This window comes from Engystomops pustulosus, chromosome 11, assembly GCF_040894005.1.
Source record: "Engystomops pustulosus chromosome 11, aEngPut4.maternal, whole genome shotgun sequence".
Taxonomy (NCBI): domain Eukaryota; kingdom Metazoa; phylum Chordata; class Amphibia; order Anura; family Leptodactylidae; genus Engystomops; species Engystomops pustulosus.
In genome coordinates, this window is record NC_092421.1 from 25490409 (window position 1) to 25517807 (window position 27399).

At 41.1% G+C, this 27399-nt stretch overlaps 1 protein-coding gene across 6 annotated transcripts; it reads left to right on the forward strand.

Moving 5' to 3' along the window:
* The first annotated feature begins 318 nt into the window (after positions 1 to 318).
* SEC24C (SEC24 homolog C, COPII coat complex component) lies at positions 319 to 25034 on the forward strand. Of its 6 annotated transcripts, none has more exons than XM_072130888.1 (25): positions 319 to 423; positions 2348 to 2538; positions 3960 to 4049; positions 4256 to 4397; positions 4937 to 5103; positions 5230 to 5685; positions 6341 to 6492; positions 8091 to 8159; positions 10717 to 10828; positions 12198 to 12325; positions 13133 to 13271; positions 14684 to 14799; positions 15574 to 15698; positions 15789 to 15980; positions 16409 to 16502; positions 16585 to 16701; positions 17706 to 17876; positions 18001 to 18097; positions 18363 to 18508; positions 19314 to 19452; positions 19960 to 20078; positions 20590 to 20769; positions 22284 to 22475; positions 22817 to 22906; positions 23457 to 25034. In XM_072130888.1, exons 2-25 carry the CDS (start codon positions 2376 to 2378, stop codon positions 23595 to 23597), a joined length of 3537 nt encoding a protein of 1178 aa, XP_071986989.1. In that variant the 5' UTR covers positions 319 to 423; positions 2348 to 2375; the 3' UTR covers positions 23598 to 25034. The 6 variants fall into 6 exon arrangements, with proteins under 6 accessions (XP_071986989.1, XP_071986988.1, XP_071986987.1 ...); XM_072130887.1 differs by having other exon boundaries at positions 333 to 491; XM_072130886.1 differs by lacking the exon at positions 319 to 423 and adding an exon at positions 775 to 806.
* Positions 25035 to 27399: the final 2365 nt, after the last annotated feature.

Sequence of the window (27399 nt, forward strand, 5' to 3'; positions counted from 1 at the left end):
CAACGTCTAGTATGATGTTTTTTTCCAGTTTTTATCACCGCTTACTTATTTCACTAAAGAAATTGAAGGTAGAATAATATTTCTCCAATCTGGAGGACCCAGCACCTCCACACATGACTTGGGCAGTTTACTTCCGCCCCTTTTTTTAGATGTAGCAGTTTACTCCACATAAATAATTTGTTATACCGCTCACAATATGACAATCCATCCGGATTTTCTATATATGGCCTACACTGACGTCAAGCGTATGTGCTGGCAGTTGCCATTACTAAAGATGGTGGACGTGGCCCCTGCGCAGGCGCGGCGGGAGTCATGTGACCGTGTGTGGATTCTGCGCAGTGCAGCGTGTGAGGCCGGTCTCCCTGCCTGGGCGGAGTGTGGACGTGGCAGAGCCTGAGAAGACCAGGCCTGACATCATTTCCGGTAGGAACTAGAGACGACGCTTTCTAGAAGCGGACGGGAAGTGAGAGAAGGAGCCGGAACGGGAGGAGGTAAGTGGCGCTTACAGGTTATGGGGTACAGGAAGCTGAGGAAGGGGGTCTCAGGGGTGGAGTGTTAGGAGAGGGAGCCGGTCAGTGCCGATGTCACCTCACAGGCCTAGGGACAGGTGTGACTGCTCACCTGTCTACTACCATAGAGAGGAGCTCATGTTACAGGCCTTACCATAGAGACGTGACACATCAGGACAGTATCTCCTGCCCCTGACAAGTGCAGGACCCCTCTACACCTGCCTCTGGCCTGTGCTGGGGGATTATAGGGGCATGGAGCCCTAGTAGTCACTCACATCCAATGCTGCTGGTTGCTAGGTAACAAATCCAAACTTAATGAGCCCCTACCTGGCCTGCAGAGCCAGTGCAGCAATGACCAGGAAGAGAGGAGCAATGGGTTTCCAAAATATTAACATCCCTATGTAATTAACAGTTATTGTGTGCGGTCATTGCTATACCAGGGTCATAGAAGCTTCATGGTGACACTCGCTATGGGCGCTGCTCTGCTGGATTGGTTGTCACATTATCTACTGAGCGGTAACACAATTGTCCTCAATTTTAGGGCAGTATAAGGTTATCATTGTCAGTGAATTCTGGATTGTGCACTAGACGTATTTCATGGGTCAACCACAGTGCAGGGACGGGGCTCCAAGCATCATTGTGATATATGATACAAAAAGTCCCTGGAAAGCAGCAGCTGCAAACTGTAATTATGATGGTCACTGTTGTTCAGCTGCGATGTGGGAACTCCTAGCATCATACATTGCTATAATTATTTAATTTATTTCTCTATATAGCGCACACAGAATACGTAGCGCTACACAGAGATTGCCACATCAGTCCCTGTCCCCATGGAGCTCACAATCTAATAACCTGCCAGTATGTTTTGGAGTGTTGCAAGGAATCCTATCTTTTGCACTGTAGTTGGTCTATGAAATTTGACACTGATTCACAGAAACAGACATTTAAAGGAGTTCTCAAGTGAAAACTTGCTGATTGGTGGGCGTCTCAGTGATGCGGCACCCATGGAGCATGAAAGCGTGGGTCCATGGTACCCCTTTGAACTGAGGAGCCAGCCGTGCATGCGCCGGATGCTTCACTCTCTATTGCTGTGACAGAGATGGTCTTGCACCATACACAGCTATCTCCGGCATGTGCGGCTGGCTGTTCCGTTCACCGGAGATACAATGGACCCACATTTTCATAATCCGTGAGGGTTTTATCACCGATAAGCAAGAGAACCCCCTTTAACCTTGCCTTCTATCGAAGGTAAGGCTGTGTTCACACAAATCTAAAATTGGACATGTGATGTCTGATTCAAAAAGAAATTAATATAGGCCATAGATCTATTCACACAAGTGTTTTTGTATTGGACATGTTGGAAACTAGAACATGTCTTAGTTTGAGTTTTATTTTATTCTATATTCGCTTTTTTGACCCAGAAATCATTTGACACAATTGTGACCAGTGCCGCGTACATTATGCGAGTAGGACGCCTTGGAGTGTCACCGTGAACAATACAGTATACACAAATGTATGAAAGAGTTGTCACAGCAGTGTCACCCTGCTCTTCACGGAGACTAGAGCTTCATTGTTCACCACATTCACATTGTAGTGAACTTTTTCTACATGTTCATCCAATGCTCGGCAGTGATCAAATATTATAGTCCTAGTAATTAGAGTTACAAATCATTTATGAAATCTGAAATCAGATTCACAATGACTTTATTTGTGCAGAGGAAGCAGAATCCTTATTCTATGCTTAGGGGTCAGTAGTAGTCCCTCCAGATGGGCCTGTATTATTCTATTATATGTTGTATAACGACTGCCTATCACATAACATCATTTTGTCTCTGCAGAGAGGACCAGTCTGGGGATGCACACAAGATGAACGTAAACCAGCCACCTCATTTACCGACACCTTACATGCAGCCCCTGCCCCCAGGATACCAGCAGCAAGGCTATGGGGGGCAACCCATGCCAGGAGGTCCTCAGTATCCTGGGTATAATGGGCCTGTGCAAGGTTACCCGCAACATGTACCTTCACAAGGTATTATCCATTATTATCTATTGCACATTGCTGTATATTTGGTCCACATTAGGACTTCTGTCAAGAAATCTGTGTATCTAACTTGGATCTGGGCCTCTATTTTAGAATACTTACCATATATACTCGAGTATAAGCCTAGTTTTTCAGCACCAAAAAAATCTGCTGAAACCCCAAACTCGACTATGCTCGAGTGAACAAAAATATAGGTGTTACCAGGTTTTTGTGGTAAATTTAGGGGCCTCGGCTTATACTTGGGTCGGCGTATACTCGAGTGCATACGGTAACTTGTAATTGTATACACAATTAGATGCCCAAGACCCGTCAGACCAATGGTGAGATTTCTTAGCATTTATCTAACATTGCTGCATTAACCTCATATATTTGCAGTCCCTAAGAAATAGCCATGAATGAGAAATAACCCATTACACTACTTACATTTTTCATGAATTCCCATACTGTACCAGGCACGGAGCTCACAATGTATTTGCTTTAAATGAGAATTGTGATTCCTTGTACAGACTGTTCAAGGTAATCGCGTTGCTGGCAGCTGCTTGTTCACAGTCTCTTTCCATACACATGAGACTGTTGCTTAGCTGAAATAATTACTGTGTAGTTGTATTGTGAGCAGGTTCTGTTTAGTGCCTATTTTGCATTGTAAGGTACGATTACATTTGATTCTGGGTTCCACTTTGTTATAGGAATACGGCAAACTAGATCAGTCGGATTCTGTGCAGGAGACTGGCACTTTAATGGAAACATGGACATGGAATTATTTTTATGCTTTTTGCTCCTGCAGTATCCTGTCACAGATTTTCTAAGGCGACGCATCAGAAGAAGATTGCAAACCCTAGGATCCTGTTGATGTCTGGACTTGGATGTGTTATCACAGTCCAGCCCTGGCACGAACAGGAGCAGAAAAGCCCTGATCCCGGGTGTTAAACTCCTTAGACACCCCGGTCAAAATGGGTAGATGAGGAGCTGCAAAGGGAGTGAGCTCCCTGTGCCACCCATCAGCACCCCTCAGCTGTGACGGTATCGCACTGTATCTGGGGTCCACTGAAGGGTTCACTATCTATTAGGATAGGCATTATATGAGAGATCAAACAATCTCATGTAAGTGTCCCCTTGTGGGGCAAAGTAATTTTATATTTAAAAAAAAAAAAAAAGTAACATTAAGTTAATGATAGATTTTGATATATTGCGAGCAGGTCCCTTACTCCTATTGTTTCATATGACTATGATAATACTCTGTAATGTCATATTTTGTAGGTATATGTACACCATCCCAATCTGTAAAGTGTAATAGCAATATAGAAATATAGATATGGTTTTATTATACAAAATATAATGTACTTTGATTTCTTTGTTCCTGTATTCTCTACTTATCTTATACTTCTGTATTATTTTTTTCATATTTGTAGGTTTCCCTTCTAACTTGGGATTCCCTCAGAAAGGGTCTCCTGATTCTTTAACCTCTGGTACTTCCTCTCCTATTACCTCTCACTATCTAGGTAAATTTCTTTTCTATCACTTTATAAGCTCTACTAAGAGGTATATATGTGTTGGTTTGCTGTTTCTTTTCATAGAGTTGACGCCAGAGCTTTCATCGTAGTTAATTTAGGGTTAATGATTGAGCTCCAAAGGGAGCTGTTGATTCATGTGAGAATGAATGTGATTGTAACTTACCCTTGGTGCCTGTTTATTTTTTCTTATTCAGGTCCCGTGAGATCTCCGCCAACATCAGGTGCCCCACCTGCAGCAGGGATGTCTCTCCCTTCAGAGCCCTTGCAGTACAACCAGTATGGTGGCCAGGGTGACATGCAGAACGGACCAGCATCATTAAGCAATCAGATGCAGAGGTGTGTTACCAGCTTTTGCTACTTGGATAATACACTAACATATACCTATTACTTATAACATCTTAAGCCAACCTACCATATTAGGAGAGGGTAAATATTGCACTTTACAAGCTCAGTATTACCTTGCTGCACATCTTCAGTGTAACAGAGTGGCAGTATAGCGAAAGGGATTAATGACAATCCCATACACACAATGCAGAAAAAAATCTGCAGCAGAGACGCCTTTCCACTGCGGATTATTCATCCACAACAGATAATTCCTCGTCTGGCCCCAGTACAATATTGATGGTGTACATCGGCATACAGTGGCAAACACAGGATAGGATAGCATAGTAGACTGCACTTTATAATCCGGCTGTCTTCTGTAAAAAAAAAAAAAAAAAAAAAAATGTTTTCGATATATTCTGCAGAAGCCATTAGAGACTTTGGGGGACAGTTAGGACGGTATAAAATCCATCCCTTGCATCTGCTAAATGAACATGTGTGTTTGATTTATAAGTTGCACATATAAAAATATAATCTTTTTCTTTTATCTTTAGACCACCGGTGTCACAACCATATGTACAAACGGGAAGTCTGCCCCAAGCAGCCAATTATCAGCAATACCCTCCATCCTCCACCAATACACAGCAGTTAACTAACCAAATGATGGGTATGCATCTGGGTGGTGTGACTACGTCTGCACCACCAACAGCAGGCAGTTATGGTAAGAATTTTTGCAGTGTTCTACTAAAATTAGTTTTTTAACAATTACCATTCTATTAGATTTTAGCAGTCAGCTTCTTTCTAAGTCAGGATTATTCTTATTTGGTCATCTTTTATTTTGCCATAGGTACACCACAGAGTTCTCTTCCACCATCCTCTGGAAGTTTTCCTGCCTCAGGTCCGGGGGCTTATAATCCATATTCCAGTAATCAAGGTCCAGCTGCTCTGAATTTGTCACAAGGAATGCCTCCCACTAGTTTACCACAAGCCCAGTCATCTTCAACCCAACAATATACTGGACCTCCTCCTCCACAGCGCCTTCCTCCCACACAAGGGTTTCCGTCTCAACCTGTTGCACCCACCCCTCACTATCCACCACCTGCTTCAGGAGGGCCCCCACCTGCATCTTTGCAGGGCCCAGGAATACCAGGTCAGCCACCATCTGGACCACCGTTATCTCAGCCAAACAATTTATCAACTTCCCAACCCCAGCCAACCGTTCCTGGTATGATGCCCGGTCCTCAAGGACCTCCTCCTTCATTACCACCACCTGGACCAGGAGCTTTTCCTCTTCAGCAGAACGGTGAGCATATTCCAAAAATTAATATTCCTATTTCTTAATAATAAAATTTGACCTGTTAGGGGGTTGTGGAAATAAGGTGGAAATTAAACCATTTTCCACTTTCAAAGAAAATGTACACATTTATTGCCTCTACTGGAAATGAGATGAGCTGTGGATTCTCAGCAGACTTGTCAACTTCATGCAAAGGAGAGGAAAAGATTATTATTGGCTTTTGGCTATGCAGCAATCTGTAGAACCATATCAACCATAGCGGAAATATGAGTTTGGAGTACTGGGAGAAACTCCTTCCACTTCTGTGTCCTCTGCTCTGAGTGACTGCTGTAGTATGCAACCAGCTTCCTCCTTCAGTTTTTTTTACGAAGAGCAAGGCTATAGAGCAGCTAAATGTATAGATCTGCTGGGACTAACAATACACACAAAGCTAGGAATAAACCGCTCCCCAGTTCTGACTACAGTATTGCATGGTCAGAGTTGCTGACAGATACACTTTAACAAGGCATAACCCACATGCCCTTTACTATTTACTACATAAAACAAATGCATCGTGTGAACCCCACCTTAGCATGTTCTGAGGTATTGTCATCAGAAAGGCCACATGTATATGAGATGCAGAAGAATGTAGCAAGTAATAACACTGTATTTGGTTTATTTTTAGGTTCCTTTGGGCCCGTTAGAGGACCACAGCCTGGATACCCAGCCGCATACCCTCGAGCACCCAATTATAGTAACCAACCAGGTCCACAAGGTCCCCCTGCTCCACCACCGCCAGCACAGAAGAGATTGGATCCAGACTCCATCCCCAGCCCAGTAAGTGGATTTGCCATTATAACACCAAAGAAAAGAAAAAAAAGGCAAAAACAAGAGGACGGCACCTTGTGTATTATTGTAGATGAGGGAAACAAAATATATCAAGGGGATACGTATAGAGGGAAGGGTATGAACTATACCCCTCCACCCCCCTAGAATCGCGCTCACCTTGAGTAGGTTAAATCAAGCGTATATGTCCTCGCAAGCTGCCCATCAGAGGGGGACTAAACCAGTGTTCAAGTGCACGTAGTGGGGTTAGGAAACCAAGAAAATAGCTGGCATGGGGCTGTTTAGGGAGAGGGTCCTCAATCCAATTAAAATGTTTTATTATTCCAAAAATAGTAAACACGTTTCAGGCGGGACGCCCTTCTCGGGTACAAATGGAAAAAGGTCTAAACAATATAGAGAAATTTAAAGAAAACACAGAAAAATATTTATTAAAATATTCATAAAAAAATAAATGCAAAGGTAACCATTAAAAATAAATGTTTAGTGAATAGACTCCCAAGTCAAGATTCACATTTAAAAATGCTGAATTCATATGTGCACAATTAATGCATTATGTAGCGTTACAATAAATAGTTGGTAAAAGCAAATAGTTCATATTAGACCCAAAAATTCTGATGCCATGACTATTAAGATACGAACCGACTTAAGGAACCCTCACTGTAACTGCATTGCATCTATTTCTTATCTTCATTATTGCCGATGAAACATTTTGTATCTTAATTTGATTTGAGGACCCTCTCCCTACACATCGCCGTGCCAGCTGTTTTCTTGGTTTCCTAACCCCATTACGTGCACAGTAAGTGGATTTGCTTTTACATGAATCTATATATTATTATTCTCCCCCATTGCACACATTACTTTGTGCATGGGTGTGTTGGGACAACATCTTGTGCTGGGTCTTATATGGAGATCTGGGGTCCCCTTAGCAGATGGCTGCCTCACAGTTGCAGTGTGTGCACAGCTCTTCCCATTCAGTATTGTAACAATGCTCAGCACCCTCTCCTTTCATTCTCTGCCAAAATGTTAGGCCTACAGGTGAGTCAGGGGACACTTATCACACTTATTCTATGCTCCCTAATTATTCTCTGGTAAATAAGATTTATAATCCAGCAATTAAAACATAAAACTATATAACAGTTTGGCGTTCTGATGCTTTTGACTCCTTGCTTCGTATGTAACTATGTTGGTTGGAGTCCCATCCTTGCTACAGTGTTCGGTCTGTGAAATCCAACCACCACGTAATCCATGATTCATGGAAGGAGCACAGACATGTGTTTTTAGCCTTAACCTGCCCATGGTTCCAGAGCTGCTGTTCTGTCCTTATGTGTAAATATTCTGAGCTCGTCCTTGTGTTCATATGATTTCCTATGGATTTTGTTAAACTTTGTGTGTCAATTAACATCCCTCTGAGGTAATTAAACGCATGAAATGCTATTTTTCGCTTTACCTCCCTGGATGGGTAGAGAGTGGGTGAACATTTCCCCCCTCACCCCTATTTTTTTTCTGCTGTTTTTGTTTCGTTTTCCTTTAATTCTCTTTCTCTTTGCTGTTTTGTGGCATCGCTTACTCTCGTCTTTTAAACAATAAAGCAACTAAATGAGCTGCCACCCCAGCAGAAAACAAGACACAGGATAGACCCAGATGCAATTCCCAGTCCAGTAAGTGAAGAGTGTGCTTCATTCCCTTGTTTTATGTGTGATCGTGACCTGGCTCGCTCTACCTTGTGCATGCCACTCGTCTTACTAACGCATGTATCCTTCCATTACCACTAATCCACCGTAAAGCCACCGTGTCCACGTAGCTAGCAGCCGGTTTCCCTCCTTGTGCATTATGAGCTTTGTATGTCAGTAGCAGAGTCTCTCTTCTTAAAGCAAGAATACGAGTTATGGAGCCTCTAGTTCTGCACTACCCATCATGGTGAGATGAAGAATTAGAAATACTCAATTTAGTATTTTATAAATGTTGCAGCTCTGCTGTTCTGCGGGGAAGGAGGGACTCCTTGCATCATATATCAGTATGAAGATCAAATTCCTGTCCTCTGCACTGTGTTTATTTTGTGAAATCCAGCTTTAGAGTAGTCTGAGCTGGACAGTAGCTGTAGATAATCGGCCTTCCATACATACAGTGTATATATTATATGCATCTCTGGAACCTTTACCAATGCTTTCCTCAATAATTCACAAACTACTCACACAAACACATATACCGTATTTTTTGGACTATTAGACGCACTTTTTAGCAAGAAAAACCTTTCTAAAAAATCCCTGCGTATTATAGAGCAAAGGTCATGAGGATCCAGCACTGCCAGACCCTCCTGACTGCTGTAATGGAGATCGGGTGATGCCCTGATATAGAGCTGCACCCGATCTCCCAGAGAGGAGAGCCTCCATACTGCTCTCTCCTCTCCCGGGTGTCCTACAGGACCTGTAGTGATGTCAGAATCATGTGACTGATCACATGCTGCTTATAGCTGAGATGTGTGTGTGTGTAACTGTATGGATGGAGCAGATCTGTGTGCTGTGCTTTAGTGCAACCAACAGGGATATTTTATTGGTGTAAAATATATTTTTCCTTTTTTGAAGCCGTACTTTATTTGTACATAAGAGCAGCATTCTGCCGATACATAGATGAAAACTTCCAATCTGCAGTTTGAGTAGAGCAATAAAGCGCACTATGTTATGACTGATCCAACATAATCAAATCAATGGGGATGCATGAATGCCGATGTATGATAATATTGCGGGATTATTTCTACTCCAGGTCCTGTCTGCCGTAGAAATATTCCGCAGCATGTGACCTTTCACTACTTAAATTTTGCATGCCGCAGCTTGTGCGTGAGACATACGTGGCCACTCGGCTGGCAGTGAGCTAGCAGAAAATAATCACAAGTGCCAGCGAATTGCTAGCGTTTGGGATTATTTTCAGGGCTTCTTATATATCTCCTTATGTGTGTATTTGTAGTTGGGTTCAAATAAGCAGAAAATGTAGCGACCTGAAAAAGGATCATCAATGGCTGCGTCCTTTCACTGCAGCATCCAATGTGCATTTACATAGAAAGGACTTTCAAATCTTTATATTTCTTGTGCGACCACAATGTACAGGCGGTCCCTTCCTTAATAACACCTGACTCACAGACGACCCCTAGTTACAAACGGACCTCTGGATGTTGGTAATTTATTGTACTTTAGTCCTAGGCTACAATAATCAGCTATAACAGTTATCCCAGGTGTCTGTAATGAAGCTTTATTGTTATTCCTGGTTCTGATGACAACCCAACATTTTCAAAATCCAATTGTCACAGAGACGTAAATGGTTATGTACATGTGTTTGCAATAGACAGTTGGATAGTGGGAATGTTGACCTTCACTATGCCCTACAGTATCTGCGGAGCAAAAATAGTTCTCCTCTGCTGCTGATACCAGTGAGGCGGCCTATGTATGTGCCGCCCATATTGTGGTTCTCAAACTGTATGTAACTGTTCGCCCTGCTGCATCACATTATTGGCAAGACACCTCAAAATCTTTATCTCCTCATTGGTGACACTTGAGCTTGTTATCCTTGATCCTCTGGAGCTGTTACAATGATGCTCTTCCTTAGGACCTTATCTGTATTCAAACTGATGTAATGTATAATTCATAGGCCTGTCTTAAATAGATGTGGAGCTAATGTACCAGAGCATAGGGGGGGGGGGGCATTTATCATATGATGTTGCAGTGCAGCTGATACATCGGAGACCCCAACCTTCTGATGTATCTGGCGACGAATTGCGTAGAAATGCGCTTTAGCATGAAAACTTTCAGGCCTGAATGTTCAGGCCCGGGGACCCCTTTGACGTCTCTCCATGCTCACTAGGCGTGCAGTTGATGTAAAGGGGAAAATAATGGCAATTGTGGTGGTCACATCTGTCTGCATATGTATAATATTAAACCTATATATACATTCTTTAAATGACCATTATGGTAAGGTTTTTTTCTTCATATATGTGATATAGTGCAACAATTTAGCATTGACATTGACGCATCCTCTTCTATTTTAGTTTTTTTATTTTTTTTTTCTCCAAAATGTTTCCCTTAAATTAGATTTTGCATGTGTTTCCTATGCCCTTTGATGTCACTGGTGTATGTAGCATATTAGATCCACTTCATGTATGTATTTTAGAACTCCTTTCTCCATTGCCTAGTGAATAATTATTTGATCTGCTTTGTGTCTGTCTAGATCCAGGTAATAGAAGATGACCGATCTAACAGGAGTTCTGAGCCTTATATCACCGGAATGAGGGGACAAGTTCCACCGCTTGTTACTACCAACTTCTTGGTTAAAGATCAAGGTACACTTTGCTTGGTTATTTAGATGTCTGATAGATTCACTGTTTCCTATGAAGAAGTTGTAAAATGGGCACTCCTGTGTTTGGGTTTTCCCTAGCTTTACCTAGATTTCATGTTTCATGGGGTTCTCCAAGGGGTTAAAGTGGTGGCCTTTAGCATAGGTTTACCCCTACGTGCACCATATAACATCCTGGTGCTGCGGGGGGTGTATGGTGAGAGCTCATGGGCTGAGCGTAACGAGTTATGTGACGGCTTGTTTTCTGCGTAACAAATTGCACTTCATAGTGATGGTATTTAATATTCCATGCCATGTACCAGGAAGCGAGGAAAAAAAATTCCAAATGCAGTGAAAATGGTGAAAAAAACGCATTTGTACTTGTGGGCTTCGATTTTACAGCTTTCACTGCGCCCCAAATGACATGTCTAATTTATTCTTTGGGTCGGGGCGATCACGGGGATACCAAATTTATATAGCTTTATAATGTTTTCATACATTTACATTTATGTACAGGTGGTTTTAATTTTTGTAATTTTTTTTTTTTTGCCATCTTTTGGCGCTAATAACTTTTTCATGCTTTGGTGTATGGTGCTGTGGGTGGTGTCATTTTTTTGCGACATTTGATGAAGTTTTCAATGATGCCATTTTTTTTTAGAGCTGTATGACCTTCTGATTACTTGTTATTGCATTTTTGATATTTTTACAAAATGGCAAAAAAGTGTTATTTTCCCTTACAAGGTTAAACGCAGTGGTCGGGCATATAAAATTATTCCCAGCCATGAACACCGTAATGGAAAACGGCACACAAATGTCCGAATGGCCACTTTTTTGCCATTTTTCCATCCGTGAATATTGATATAAATTTAATACACCAGCACATGCCGCAAAAAAATAAAAACCCTTACATGGATCTGTACACCAAAGTGTGAAAATGTTATTGGCCTCAGAATTTAATGCCAAATATTTTTTTTTTTTACGTACCAAAGAATTTAATTTTTTTTAAATCTATTTTGGAGCACAGAATATAAAATAGAGTCCACAAGAAAACGCCACAAATGTGTTTTTTTTTTTGTCACTTTCACTGCACTTGGAATTTTTTTTCCAGCTTTCCATTACATTGCATGGAATATTAAATGGCACCAATAAAAAGTACAGTTTGTCCCACAGATAACAAATTGCTTGATCAATTACTGGCGGAGGCGGATCGTAGCCTGTAATTGGCTGTGTAGTCATTTCCTGTTGTAGACCAGAAACTCAGGGAATGGGAGGAAGTGGAAGATGAGTGAGGTCAATGTTGCTTCTTATACATTTTAGATTTTTTTTAATAAGTAAGTTTTAATTGTATTTACTGTTCTTCTCTACTCACAATTTAGGAAATGCAAGTCCTCGATATATAAGATGTACTTCATACAACTTTCCAGCTACTGCAGATATGGCAAAACAGTCCCAGGTTCCTCTTGCTGCTGTTATTAAGCCTCTGGCAACCTTACCAGCAGATGAGGTGAGAATGTGGAGTCTTCTTAAGTAAAAAAAACGTTTTTACTTTTTAACTGGGTAACAACTGGGTTGATCTCTGTTAAAGCAAACCTGTCACCAGGAATGTAATTTTTTTTTTCTGTTGACAGGTTCCAATTGTATCATTAGGGCTTAGGCTATTGGAACCTGTCACCAGCTAAAAATAAAAATCGTATAGGCCATCAATGTTCTGGAAACTTCTTTTTTTTTTTTTTTTTTATCAACTTAAAGAACATAAATGTGTTAATGGAGCCGGGAGCCCCTCGGGCTCATTTGCATACAGTCCTTCATCCTGGTGGTAGATGTGCTTTAATGTGTACATATAAAGAGATTCTAATTATTTCAGGTCCCCCTATGAGCAAATACGCAGCAGTCGCCCCTCTGTTTTCTTGCAGTGTCAATAAATAAGACAAGGAAAAAAAAGTTATACAGACAGTCCTCGGATTACTTACAAGTTAGGTTCTTTAGGTTTGTACTGAAGTTGAATTTGTATGCAAGTTGGGGAAAAAATGTTGAAAACAAAAATGTTAACAGTAATGTAATTAGGCAGATCCCCTCTCCTCAGCTGTTGTAATGTGTTTAAAACGTAAGGAAAGCGTAACCAAATGCACCGTGTGACCGCGCCCTGAATGGAGAAGAAGCTGCAATTTGGAAATCATGCTTTATGACTGCATAAGTTCTGTACAAATAAAAAAGCTAAATGCATCTTATTTTACTACTGGAACTGTAATATTTGTAGCCTTTAAGAATCAATTAATAGGTTTTCTTTCGTTTTCTTTTGTTTTCTTCATAGGCCCCTCCTTGCTTGGTTGATCATGGTGAGACTGGGCCCATTCGATGCAACAGATGTAAAGCCTATATGTGCCCTTATATGCAGTTTATTGAGGGTGGGAGAAGATTCCAGTGTTGCTATTGCAGCTGTGTTACTGAAGGTGAGTTACTTACTCTGCTATGGTGAGGGTTATTGTCCATGTTCCATACATTCATTACATGTATGCCGTAATGTGTTACGGATGTATGAAGAGGGTTAATAGGCTGAGCCCTCTTCATTCATGGTGGGTGTTGTCTGTAAGTAAGCAGCTGACAACCGTGCGTGTGTTAACCATTTACCTGCCGCCGGTAAATTCCGGAGGCACTTGGGCGCTGCCATTTTGGGTTGACCATGGTCGCTCCCTGATGATGTCACCTGGAGTGGCGATCTGTTCCGATGTGACTCCTGGACCTGTCATTGGGAAGGATCTATAACAGTGTGCATAAAGCACACTGTTACGGATCTGTAGAACGTTCTCCATATACTGAAATACTGTAGTATAGTAGGAATGATCCGACCCTCATGGGTTAGAGCACCCTTGGGTGTCTAAGAAGTAGTGAAAAAAAAAATATAAGAAAATATCTTTTAAAACTTCAAATAAAACTAAAACTTCAAATAAAATCAGAAGCATGTTGGGTATCATCGCATCCCAAAATGTTCAATCTATAAACATATTTAAAATGTTATTACCAGCAGTGAACCCTCTAAAAGAAAATGATGGCCAAATGTCCGAAACAAATATTTTTTGCCGTTTTGCAACATAAAAAAATGTTATAAGTGATGAAAAGGTAGCAGAGTCTCCAAAATGGTAGAAATGTCAACGTCATGTTGTCCTGCAAAAAAAAATAACACCTTCTAAAGTTCTGTATGCCGAAGTATGAAAAAGTTATTTGCATCAGAATAGGGCAAAATTAAGACAGGTTTTTGTACAAAAGGTTTAAATTTTTTCTGTTCAATAAATTTGATTGAAATTAGCAAATGACAAGGTTCAAAGCAATATCAGTGAAACTACAACACTATACATATCTTAGGTCAAGTCAGGTGTCATACATCAAGTGGCACAACTATATGAATATGAATAACCTTTTAATGAAAAGAACAATATTAGTGGTGTAATAAAGGCTCTCAACAACTTCATCTCATTTGGAAATATTTTTCTAGCTTTCCAGTAACCGGCATGGAATATGAAATGCTGTCACTAGGAAGTGCAATTTGTTACACAGAAAGGAAGTTCTTATGCCGCTCTGTGAACGGAAAAACAAAGTTATTGGTTTTAAAAGGCGCGGGTGAAAATTGTAATTGCAATAAAACCAAAATGACCTGAGCCTTAATGGGTTAAGCCCGTGTCTCACTTTTTTTTTTTTTTTTTTAACGCCATAGATTAATTTTTTTAGTAAGGGTAAAATTTAGTGCTAAAATATGATTTATTTTAGAGTTTATTGCTTGTGGACTGATGGGCTCAATGTAGATGTTTTATCTGCTGTTATTCTGGTTCTTCTCGATTTCCCTCAATTGTTTTCTTTGTTTTTCCAGTGCCGCCTCATTACTTTCAGCATTTGGACCACACCGGAAAGAGGGTAGATTGTTATGATAGACCTGAACTGTCTATGGGATCCTATGAATTCACAGCAACGGTTGACTACTGCAAGGTATGACCACAAATATAATACTGTACCAGCAAGAGTCCACGTCATCATTCTGGATTGAACAATGAACCATATTCTGTCGAAGTAAAATAATGTGGCTCTGGGATGGCAAAGCACACACATTGGATTGCAGTTTTGCAATTATATTGCATTGTATTTGGTGAATGTGTATTAAATGGGGAGACAGGTCATGCTAAGAAAAAGATCAGGCATGATGTTTACCCCCTTTTCCCTATACACACCAGATAATCAGGCAAGAAGCAATTCAAAGATTGGTAAAAGAAACAAAATTTTATTGTATGTACGGTAAAAACACATAGCCAAAATTAGACATTTTGTAAAAAGAGTTATATGACAGGGTTACTGGGTGACCATACAGCAGAAAAAGAAAACAGTCATACCCGGACACAGCACGTTGCACAGAAAGTTGGACAATTTAAATGGGCTGGTATGTAAAAGATGCAGGTGTATTAATGGCATGGATACATGCACATTAGTAATGGCATAGCAAAGCTCATGCCTAGTATAAGTCTCGCCATGTAGGACAATTGGGTACCAGTCCTTACCGTGTGGATGAGTAGATGTGCAGGGTGTCCGGGGATGACTGCTGCCCCGACGCGCGTTTCGGCTCCTATTGAGCCTTCGTTTGTGTCAGATAATCAGTGGATTTAATAACGCCCATTTTTAGTCTTGTTTTAATACATATACATTTAATGTAATTTTTCTTCAGATAAGTATATTTCACTAATATACACTTTGTTTTCTTGTTGTAAACAGAATAATAAATTCCCCAACCCCCCGGCCTTCATCTTCATGATTGATGTTTCTTACAATGCTGTGAAGAGTGGTTTGGTTGCACTGGTCTGTGAGGAGCTGAAGCAGCTGATTGACTATCTGCCTAGGTTAGTATTAATACGCTTTAGAAGATTCCAGTCCTCGCCTTTCTAGCCAGTTGTGATCCAGGAATCAGTGAACTCTATATTCATTTCTAGGGAAGGTAACATGGAAGACTCAGTGATTCGGGTTGGGTTTGTGACCTACAACAAAGTTCTTCACTTCTATAATGTGAAAAGCTCCCTGGCGCAGCCACAGATGATGGTGGTGTCTGATGTGGCTGACATGTTTGTCCCCCTGCTGGATGGATTCCTTGTAAATGTGAATGAATCAAGGACCGTCATTACCAGGTAACGTTTTGTGGCCTCTTCTTCATCTACCGGTTACATTATGTGATATTCAAGCTGTACCTGTCTAATTGTGCTTGTTGCTGTGTAAGGGAGAATTCACATAGGGTGGATTTGTTATGATATGTTACCTGTAGATTTATACAGGTAAAAACTGCATCTACAAGTGGCAAAAGCTCTAGTGAATCCGCAGTGATTTAACCCCTAAAATTGTTGAAGATCTGACTCTTAACCCCTCTGCTACTGTGCATCCAAGTGTGGCTGAGCCTGGTACTGCTGCTCTGTCCCATTTACATGCATAGGTCTGTCCTGTTCTGGTATTGACAATCTTTCCTATGAGTATGCCATCTTTTTTGTGGTGATGAAAAACTCTTCACATTTTTTTTTTTATATAAGTAACAACCAGTTAATTGTCTCATTTGGTCTCCCAGTTTGTTAGACCAGATTCCAGAGCTGTTTGCAGACACCAGAGAAACGGAGACTGTTTTTGCACCAGTTATTCAGGCTGGTTTGGAAGCGCTGAAGGTAAATAACGTGTAAGGTGAAACGGTTCTATGAGGTTGTACTATCCTGCAGCTCTGCAGTCATTTTTCTCATCTCTTTTTAGGCAGCAGACTGTGCGGGAAAGCTTTTTGTGTTTCACACAACTCTTCCTATCGCTGAAGCCCCAGGGAAGATGAAGAACAGAGATGATAAAAAGCTTCTTAATACAGACAAAGAAAAGGTAAGGTAAAATCTGTCGTTAAGAGCGCTCCAACCACATGTTTATAAAAATGGATATGAAGACAAACAAAATGAGGCTACATTTACACGGATTTACGTTTTATCCCACTATATCCACATACATTGAGATACATTTGTTCTGTTCCACCCCTCGCCCTTGAAAGTGGGGGCGGAGCGATCGTTGGAAACAGCCAATCACTGGAAGGACCACAGTTATGTTACTGTCCTTATAAGGACAGGGACATGACCGTGGAAACCGGGTGTATGCTCAGCAGAGGCCAGGGGATGAATACAATGCTGTTGCATCCATTCCCCATAGGCTATTATGGCCTCCACTGAAGATATACATTTCACAGCAGTAGCTTGCTGCATCTTTCCATCCTGTGTTTCCTGCAAGATCTGACATGTAGCCAGTATATGTCTGTGGTTACATTCGGCTTATACAGCTTTCCTGGCGTATATGCTGAACGTGTACTTAAAATGAGATAGTTACATAGTTTATACGGTTGAAAAAAAGTCACATGCCCATCAAGTTCAACCAAAGAAGGGAAGGGATTTGAGCTAAACAATTCTATATTCTAACATAACTGTCAATGTTGTTTGATGTAAAAAGGCATCAAAATAGTTAGAATGTAGCCTAACATGTTAGGCACAATTTATACAGTTTCCTTGTGTATCTGGGACTACCACTCTGTTCAAACAAGCCGACATAGGACTCCCCTTCTTTAGGCCAGTGGGGGTCCCAGCATTCAAAAACTGTGGCTTTATCATATAGTGTATATATATCATATATCACATGAATTAGTTTACCTAAATTTTAGTTTAGGTTTAAATCCTACAAACTTTTAAGACATTTTGAGAGATTAATAAATAAAGTAAATAGAATTTTTTTTTTCCTTTGACTATAACAAAGCACCAAACTTTTAGAAATAAATGGATCAGATGATTGGTTCAGAAATACAATATGTCTCTAATGTATCCTTTTCATTGACTTTATTCCTTTAGACCCTATTTCAACCACAAACCACGTTCTATAATAATCTGGCCAAGGATTGCGTGGCTCAGGGCTGCTGTGTGGACCTGTTCCTCTTTCCAAACCAGTATATTGATGTGGCCACGCTCGGCGTGGTCCCATATCAGACTGGAGGATCCATTTACAAATACACTTTCTTTCAGGTATGTATTTTATAATAAAGTTTTATGTAGCCCTTATTTCATACATGAATGTCCTTTTTAGTAGCGATAGAGTAAGAAGTTTTACCTTTGCAAAAGTTTTAATCCTTATTTCTCCACTCCATAGATGGAAACTGATAAGGAGAGGTTTTTGAATGACCTGCGCAGAGATGTCCAAAAAGATATTGGTTTTGATGCAGTTATGCGGGTCAGAACCAGCACTGGTAAGTATTTTTAAGGGATTGTTTCCTTTAGTCAACAAATTTTTTCTGATAGGATAAGTTGTATTGGGGGCCCCTCTATTACACTGAAATCTGCATGAGAACCTGACAGTAGGGGGCGGTATCCCTGCGGGACCACCAGAGGGGGAATGGTGCACAGTTGCAAAGATCACTTTGAAACTAGTCTGCTGTCTATTCTAGGAGGCGGGGGGTCGAAATTAGGAAGGCTCTGCACCTGCAGTAATATATCCTATCACTTTTGTTCTAGGAATCCGGGCCACTGACTTTTTTGGGGCTTTTTACATGAGTAACACCACAGATGTTGAACTGGCCGGCTTGGATTGTGATAAAACTGTAACTGTTGAATTCAAGCACGACGATAAACTGAATGAAGATATTGGTGCTCTTCTCCAGGTAGGTCTTAAAGAAAACCTTACATGGCGCTTCGGGACACTAAACCACCCACAGGTCCATACGGACCAATGGTTTACTGTCCCAAATCACCCTGTAGTATTTTTTTAGAGCAATCGTTAAAAAAAAAAAAAAAAGTTGCCTTGTTCCTAGATGTGCATTGCGGCAAGTGGAGCTGGCATAGTACTCCCCCTGACTTCACTGCGCATTCTTTTTGGGTACAGTGCATGCGTATTGAAGCCAGGGCATTATCCTGGCTTCACTTACAGAATCGCAAGATCAGACGCGGATGTGGTATCTTTCAATGTGAAGCTAGAACGCCTCATCTGTCTCACATTTAGGCTATGTTCACACTGCCATTGCCCGCCCGTACCGTAGCGGGCAACGGCAGTGTTACGGGGAGAGGAGTAGGAGGTGAGCGCAGCTCACCCCCGCCCCTCTCCATAGCAACCTATGGCGCACAGCGCCGTATTACGGGAAAAGATAGGACAGGTAGGGTGCCGTGCGCCCATTGCTGCCTATGGGGGACGTATATCGGCCGTATATACGTTGGCCGTATATACGTCTCCCATATGTTAGTGTGAATGTAGCCTAAGGCAAAACTTTTTGTTATATTTCTCAGACAACAGCCGTCCAACAGGTCGATTCAAGGACCCTAAACCACAGGTCCATAAGTTGGTTTATAGTGCCAAATCGACCTGACGGGTCCTCTATAAACGGATAGGTTTTGCTGTAATCTGCAAGGTGGGATAAATGTGTTTTGAAGGGTAACTGGACATTTAACATTCTGTGAGTTTATTTCTTTTAGTGCGCTATATTGTACACCAGCTGTGGAGGTCAGCGAAGACTCCGGATACACAACATGGCTTTAAATTGCTGCTCACAGCTGGCAGATTTATATCGAAACTGCGAGACTGACACACTTATCAACTTCTTTGCCAAGTTTGGTAAGTTCCTCGCTATACTCATCATTTTGTAAAATGTGATTATTACAAGTTAGTGGTTCATACAGACTTACTTGGTAACTTTACTAGAGACATGATTACTTATGTTATATGTGATGTGAAGTATAGTAGCCCCTCCCATTTCCCCATATAACATCTGAAAAATAGAGGTGGTACACATAGCACATGTATTATAGTAGTATACAGATAAATGAGTTGAGGTACAGCAATTTCTATCCTGTTGGGTCTATCGGGCTCCACCTCCGTCACAGATTCCGTTTTAAAATCTATGTCTTCGCTTGACAGAAATGTTTGATATGTAGGAATCCAACATGTCCAAATCCTTCCTTCATCTTTTGGTGGATTTAGGGAACTTTTCTCTTGTGTATAGGGGCTGCTGAGGCCAACCTATACCATTCATTACCTAATTTTTCACAGTTTAGGTAAGCAATTATCTCTTGTGCAATAAAAATTATGTTCTCTGCCTTACATATTTCTCTGCATTTACAGCTTACAGGGGAGTTCTGAACCATCCAACAAAGAATGTTCGAGATTCCCTTATCAGTCAGTGTGCACAGATCCTGGCCTGTTATAGAAAGAATTGTGCTAGCCCTTCATCTGCTGGTCAGGTAACGCACCGCCTACTAAGGCAATTAATTCCATAAACATTTACATGATGTAAGGAAGGGGTGTCAAACACAAAGACCAAATCCAGTCCTCGGCCTTGTTCTATCGGTCTACCGTTCCCTTTTCTGCTGTACTCGGGAGAGAAATTGAGGTCTAGGGTACCTCTAAAACTTGCCTTTTCCCAAAGCTACAGCAGTCGTCTTTAAGCAGGAGCAAAGAAGACGACTGCTACTACTTTGGCGGAGCAGGAAAAGGGGACTAATTGTTTTGGAGGTTTGCAAACGTTTGCATTTGCCATGGTGTTGTCTCAGGTTATTAAACAATGTTCATCTTTGGTTTCCCTCAAATGGCTGGTTGTAATGGTCATGTCGTATAAATGTAACTACTAAAGCAGCTTGGCCACACATGGCAACCACAAAGCTGAAGCTGCCCCCGGTGTAAATGACCTTGACACCCCTAGTATTAGGTATGTAGAAGAAGCACTTGGCTCATGGAACTTGTCTTGTCTTCTAGCTGATCCTCCCAGAATGCATGAAGCTGCTTCCAGTCTACCTGAATTGTATACTCAAAAGTGACGTGTTGCAGCCTGGCCCTGAGGTGACCATTGATGATCGGGCCTATATCCGCCAGTTTGTTTCTTCCATGGACGTTGCAGATTCCAATGTCTTTTTCTACCCAAGACTTTTGCCTTTTGTAAGTGAAATGTCAAATTTCCCCCATCAAAGTGGTGCAATCCTATTTGTCGACTTTTCCCAACACATGTATATCCGTCTATTTATTTATTTATTTTTTACATTTTATTTACTTTTTTTTTTGTATCCCAGTAGCTTATGTCTAACAGTGGTGACATTTAAGATGCATTCATTTCCTTGCTGTTCATGCTTAACCTTTTGCAGCAATATGATGGTACTTCCAAATATTTATGGACTTTACATATGTTTATGTACAGTCATATTGTGGGTGTTGTACAGTTAACTGCTCATTATCAAAACGAATCACGGTTGTTTAGCTCTCAAAGCGATTGGCTGCTTATACCAAACTTTTACTGTGTAAGTATAAGACCCTAATAGGGTCACCCATATTATACTTACCGTATATATACTCGTATATACAAAAAATGTGCTGAAAACCTCAAATTCGGCTTATACTCGAGTCAAAAAAAATAAATCAAAACTCGGCTTTCCGACGGCCCCAGCAGGTCTTCTGTGCGATTCCTATTCTCTGACGTCAGCCGCTACAATGGTATTGTGTGTGCCAGGAGATGAACGGTTCGCATAGAAAACCCGCGGGGGCCGCCGGAAAGGTGAGTTTTGATGTTTAATGTTCACCACCCGGAGCGGCAGATCGCATGACCCCCAAGGTAGCAGGACTTCCTGTGATGTCCCGTGTCCTGCTGACTTACAGCAGATGAAGGAGACAGTACGGTCAAAGTGTTAGGGGAAGGAGGCTCTTCCAGATCATTCCCTCATAACTTTTTTCATAGTTTATACGGTTGAAAAAAAGACACTTGTCCATCAAGTTCAACCAAGGAAGGGAAGGGATTTAGGGGAAACAATTCTATACAACATAACCATCAATGTTATTTAGGTGTAAAAAGGCATCTAGACCCTTCTTGAAGCTCTCTGCTGTCCCTGCTGTGACCAGCGCCTGAGGCAGGCTATTCCACAGATTGACAGTTCTCATTGTAAAAAAGCCCTGTCGCCTCCGGTGATTAAACCTTGGTTTCTCCAAACGGAGACAGTGCCCCCTCGTCTTTTGATTTGATTTAATCTGGAACAACTTTCCACCATATTTTTTGTATGGACTATTCATATATTTATATAAATTAATCATGTCCCCCTCATAGTCGTCTCTTTTCCAGACTAAATAAATCTAGTTGTTTTAATCTTTCCTCATAACGAAGACCCTCCATGCCCCTTTTGAGAAGTATTTTGGATGGAACAGAAGTTGATTTGTGTCATTGAATGTCTGCGAAGTCCATAACCAAAAGATTGCTTCACTGCTACTCCATTCACCGTTCTTCTCAATGTGGTGTTGCAGTTCAGAGAAATGGGGGACTCTGGACCCCTGCTTTAGTGAGATCTAGGGTTCCCAGAAATTAACATTGTTTGTCAGACAACCCCTTTAAGTGAGTAAGTAAATTTAATTCTTTGTATTGAAATGGAAATTATTTGATGTATGAATAAGATGCCCTCTTCTTTTTGCAGTCCAAAGTAGATCCTGCCAGCGACTCTATGCCTGTAGCTATCCGAACCTCAGAAGAAAGACTCTCCAAGGGAGACATTTATTTGCTTGAGAATGGATTCAATTTATTTATCTGGGTTGGTGCAAATGTGCAGCAGGCTCTTATCCAGAACCTCTTTGGCGTATCTTCTTTCAGCCAGATTGACTGCAGTGTGGTGAGTTAATACGTTATATATCTGTAAGAATAGGGTGTAGCTGCTATACTGACACTAAATACACTCATGGTGGCCATTTACTTGAGTAGATGACTAGATGGCACCTGATTTGTATAGCAGTAACCTTGGGAGAAATTCTCTACAAATGCAATTTTTAATATTGTCCCCATATGTTTCCTCCAGCGTAATCACCACAGGTGGTTTATCAGTAGTGTTCAGGTCATCTGCAGTTTGTGTCGCTATTCCTCAAGCAATACCATAATGGCAAAACTATTGTATAATTAAACATTCATATTAGTGTATGCACCTCAAGACTAATACTGTAAATTTTCTATCCTTAGAGTGCTTTACCAGTCCTGGATAATCCAGTCTCCAACAAAATGCATGCAATTATCACCATGTTTAGAGCCCAGAGGCCGCGATATATGAAGGTAAGAATATGGTGCCTTAGTTTAACATACAGTGTGTTCAGTTTTGAATGCTGTAAGACAGGTGTCAAAAACAAGGTTGTGCATCAAATCTGGCCTGTGGGCTTGTTTTATTTGGCTCGTCCCCATGCCCCAACCACAAGACAGATGTGGCCCCCTGGTGAAAATGAGTTTGGCATCCCTGCTGTAAAACAAATATGTAAGATCACAATGCAATATGTAATAAATTGGCGTAGTCCCCTACATTTGTCCCTTTTTTATGGGTTATAAGTGTGCATGCTCAACCTGCACGCCATTCACTTCTATGGGACAGAAATCCTGTAAATAGAACAGAGGGTAGAGCATGCATATCTGCGCTCCATTCAGTATCTGGGGTAATTCAGTGGACCATCAGTTTCCCAATCGCTGAATCATATACCTTGGTGGAAGAAAAAAGAAGCCACAACTGTGTCACAAAGCCAGCACATCCGACAAGTCTAATATGCGCATTAATAGGACATTGATAGTAGCTTCACGTAGGGTTAATAACACCTGTTTTCTGAATCTCTTCTAGTTGCTGATTGTGAAGCAGGATGACAAGCTTGAGATGTTTTTCAAGCACCTATTGGTAGAAGACAAGAACCTAAATGGAGGAGCCTCTTACGTAGATTTCTTGTGTCACATGCACAAGGAGATCCGCCAGCTTCTAAGTTAGAGCTAGATGACGCGATGTCGCCTACATTGACATTGGAAATATCTTCCTAACCACCTCGGTCTTTTTACTATGCTACTACAAACAGGACACCAGATAAGATGTGCTGTCTTTCTGATTGTTTCTCCTCTGTCCTTATTTTATCTCCCTTCCCTGCCTTCCCCTTAAATTTACAGAAAAAAAAAACTATTTAAATTGGAATTGTCTACTATAGAAAAAGAAAGACCAGATGAATATTTTCAAATATAATAAACGGTGATAAAACGTTCCGTCTATATAAACCCATTCATGTGAGCATGTCACAAGGGGGAAGTCCATTGCAAAGAGGGTAGTGGCTTGTGAAATCACTGCGGAATCATATAATCTAGAAGAAGCTTCCATGCCCATGATGAATCTGTGATGCATCACTTCAATCCCAGTTTGTTAATGTTTTGTTTTTTTTTGTTTGTTTTTGCTATTGTAACTCATGACCACCCCCACTGAAAGATATTTGCATCCCTCTAAATTGTGCTTCAGAATGAATTGATCCATAATGTAGTGAGCTTTACATAAGTTGTTGTGCAGAGCCTATAGCAATCGCTGCATTACTTCCATTACCGCTCCATTCGCTGATTACATTTCAGTTCATCCCTTTTATGATAAAGGATGAATGGAAGGTACAAATGGATGTAGCTGCCTAGAACAAACTCCAATCCTTCTATATAGAGCTGGGAATGGAATCCTGATTGTCATAGAACTGCAAAGCTTCTTGTAAGAACATGCAGGCTCTCGGGGGAAATGATGGCCATAGCTTATGGATATCAGCACTGAGAATCTTCCTGAACCTGTGTGTAATGCTACTGAGAAATCAAAAATGTATATGTCTGTGTTTCTTATGTTTCCAATGTTTTAAGGCTTTAAAGTCGGGGGCTGAATTAAAGATTCAGCTGATTTTTGTATTTTGTTTTTAACTAAAACGTGTTCACCTATGTGAAGAATAGCCACATCGTGAGGAGACCCAATGAGAACTCATCTAAGGTTGACTGACAACGGTATGGTCCTTCATGTCCTGCACAGGAAGGCGCTGAGCTGTCCGCAAGCCTTAAGAATTCAGCATTCCTTGCTCTGTACCATCCGTGTCCTGCATGTGTCGCATCGTCTAGAGGAAGGGACCATGATCTGAGAACAGCCCCTGTTCCTCATGATGTCCTACAGAGGTTTATTTATGGTAGATGACTGTCAGTATTTTCCCCCCTCTTTAAAACAAGCATCAAAAACCACCTAGATCACTCGAGATAACAAGGTCTTAGCAGCCTTGGTACCAGTGCTTAGTATTAATTGCTGTGTTGATTTCAAGATGGAAACAATATAAATTATATATTAAAATCTTTCTTTTCCTGTTTGTTTTGCCATTGTATCTTTAAATTTGTAAAGAAATAAATACAGATTTTTTTTTTTTTTTAGTTTGAATTGCTTGGAAAGTTACTCACAATTGTGCTATATTCTTAGGGTTCATCTCAGGCTGGGTTCACATTGCATTTTATGTATATGCTCGGCATATATGTAGGGAAAGCCCCCTGGCGGATACGCTGAGCGTATACATTGACTTTGTGGGAGACGGAGGCTTAGTTGTTGCAATACCGTGAAAAAGGCAGGATGGAAAGACGCAGCAAGTTACATTTTTCCCTCCTGAGCAATGTATGTGCTCGGCGGGGACCATAGAAGCCTATGGGGAGAAGATGCAGCGCATTGCATCCCTCCTCCAGGTGTACTGAGCACATGCGTACCTCAGCAGGAGGGGGGAACCCCGGTGATGTCACTGCCCACATAAGGACAGTGACATCACTGGGGATACACCCTGTCCATCAACAGCAGCCAATTGCTAGCTGTTGCTGATGTACACTCCTTCCCCCCTGTATTCAAGAGGGAAGAGAGAAGTATACAGTGGATTACTTCTCTGCCACAGGTTGTAAGGGCATGTACGTGTCCTTACAATATATGGCTAAAAACACAATGTGAACCCAGCCATAACTGTATTTGATCACAGAGGTTGCAATGTTTCCTGATGACTATGGAATGGCATTTAAACATTTTTATATGCTGCTTTATTCATCTCCAAGCCTGCCAAAGAGTAGCAGAATACAGTGCCAAAATGTAATGATTCTTGTTTTTCCACAGATTTTACAGGTAGGGTATGAAATGTCCTTTCTAAAAAAAAAAAAAAAAAAAATCTCCTTCAAAGTCATGCAAAGAAGAGTCATATTTGCCGGAGACGAGTCAAGTTTAGAGGCTGCAGGGGCATTGTTGTTTCAGCTCCTGTCTTTGGTTCCATGGTACCTAGAAACATGCTTTTGGTGTCATATTAAAGATGGGAATCTCATCTGTCAGATAAGACTTGTGGTTAAACATTGCTCTTGACCTTCACTCAAAAGAGAATGTAGATTCCCTGGTACGAAAGTTTGAGGAACATTGTTTCATATGCAACAAATATAGCTGCATAAAAGAAAGGTATTCTCTAACGTGGCTGGCTATTTTACTAAGTTTTGCGTAATATATTTTGACACAATTCTATAGGTTACCGGTTTTGTTTTAAGAAAATTATGCAAATATGTTTTCCTGGATGGGACAAGGAAAACTATGCCTTTTTTTTTTTTTTTTTTTGCTACTTTGAAAGGCAGCCCCCTTAAAACCAAGCATACTGGGAAACATATTTGGCTAATGCCTTTTGGCCTCCACACCCCTACACGGGGACCTTAATTGGCAAAGTCTCTATAAGGAGTACTAAAGTGATGCTGCGCCTTCAAAACAGCGCTGTCTACTTTTGGAATCTGATTCTTCTGGGATTGATATGCAGGATTGACTTTAATCCCGTGTCATACTTTCTGGTAATGGAGCTGCCTTTCAAGATGGCAAAAAGAGGCAATGTTTTCCTTGTCCCATCCTGGAAAATGTATTTGCATGTGTCCCAGAATTCTTTAGTGGAGCGTCAATGACTACAAGTCTCCATACCTAAGTCTCCATAAGGAGAGCTCTTCCTGAGCAAATGCAATGATAAAAATAAAAAAATAACTTTCAGATCTTAAAATTTTACACTAAAATAATTACTTTAATCTGTTTAGGAGGACCTAGAGATCACAATATGCATTGTGTATGATGAGAAGAGGCAAACTACCAAAATTCCAGGGTCATGCATTTATGTATATCCCCTTTAATTAAAAGGGTTATCCGGTTATAAAAAGTTACTCATGGCCTGGCTATGGCAGGCTATTTAAAAATAATAAAAGTGTACTTACCTCCTCCGGCGCCGCTGATGTCCCGCTCCGCGGTCCGTTTGATCCGTGCCTTGTTTGTTTACAGGGGCACAGAAGCCGGCGCACAGAAAGCTTCCGACCGGCGATGTAATTTTTTTTATACCCGGATAACCCCTTTAAATTATATACAGTCCCCCTACTTACCTCCTGGTGCTTCTGCATGCTCCATCTTCTGCCTACAAGCTCCAGATGTCATAAGACCTGGCCGCTTGTGTCTAAGGCGAGTTGCACATGAACTGAGTATTTAAATCGTACGGTTTTGTTCAGTGAACATTGTACGAGTTTGATCAGTGATGAAGAAACATATCTTGTTTAATGCCAGAGCTGAGGGGTTTTGCTGAAAAAAACAAAGCAAAACAAAAAACTATTATAACATTCAGGATAATGAGGCTCTGTCACTCCTGTGCCTGGCTCGCTTCTCATCTTGAAAACGCTAGCGCATGGGGACGGGCCTCGGGCCCAATCGTATGTGCATCAATGGAAGCGCATATGTGATCTGGTTGAGGCCCATCCCC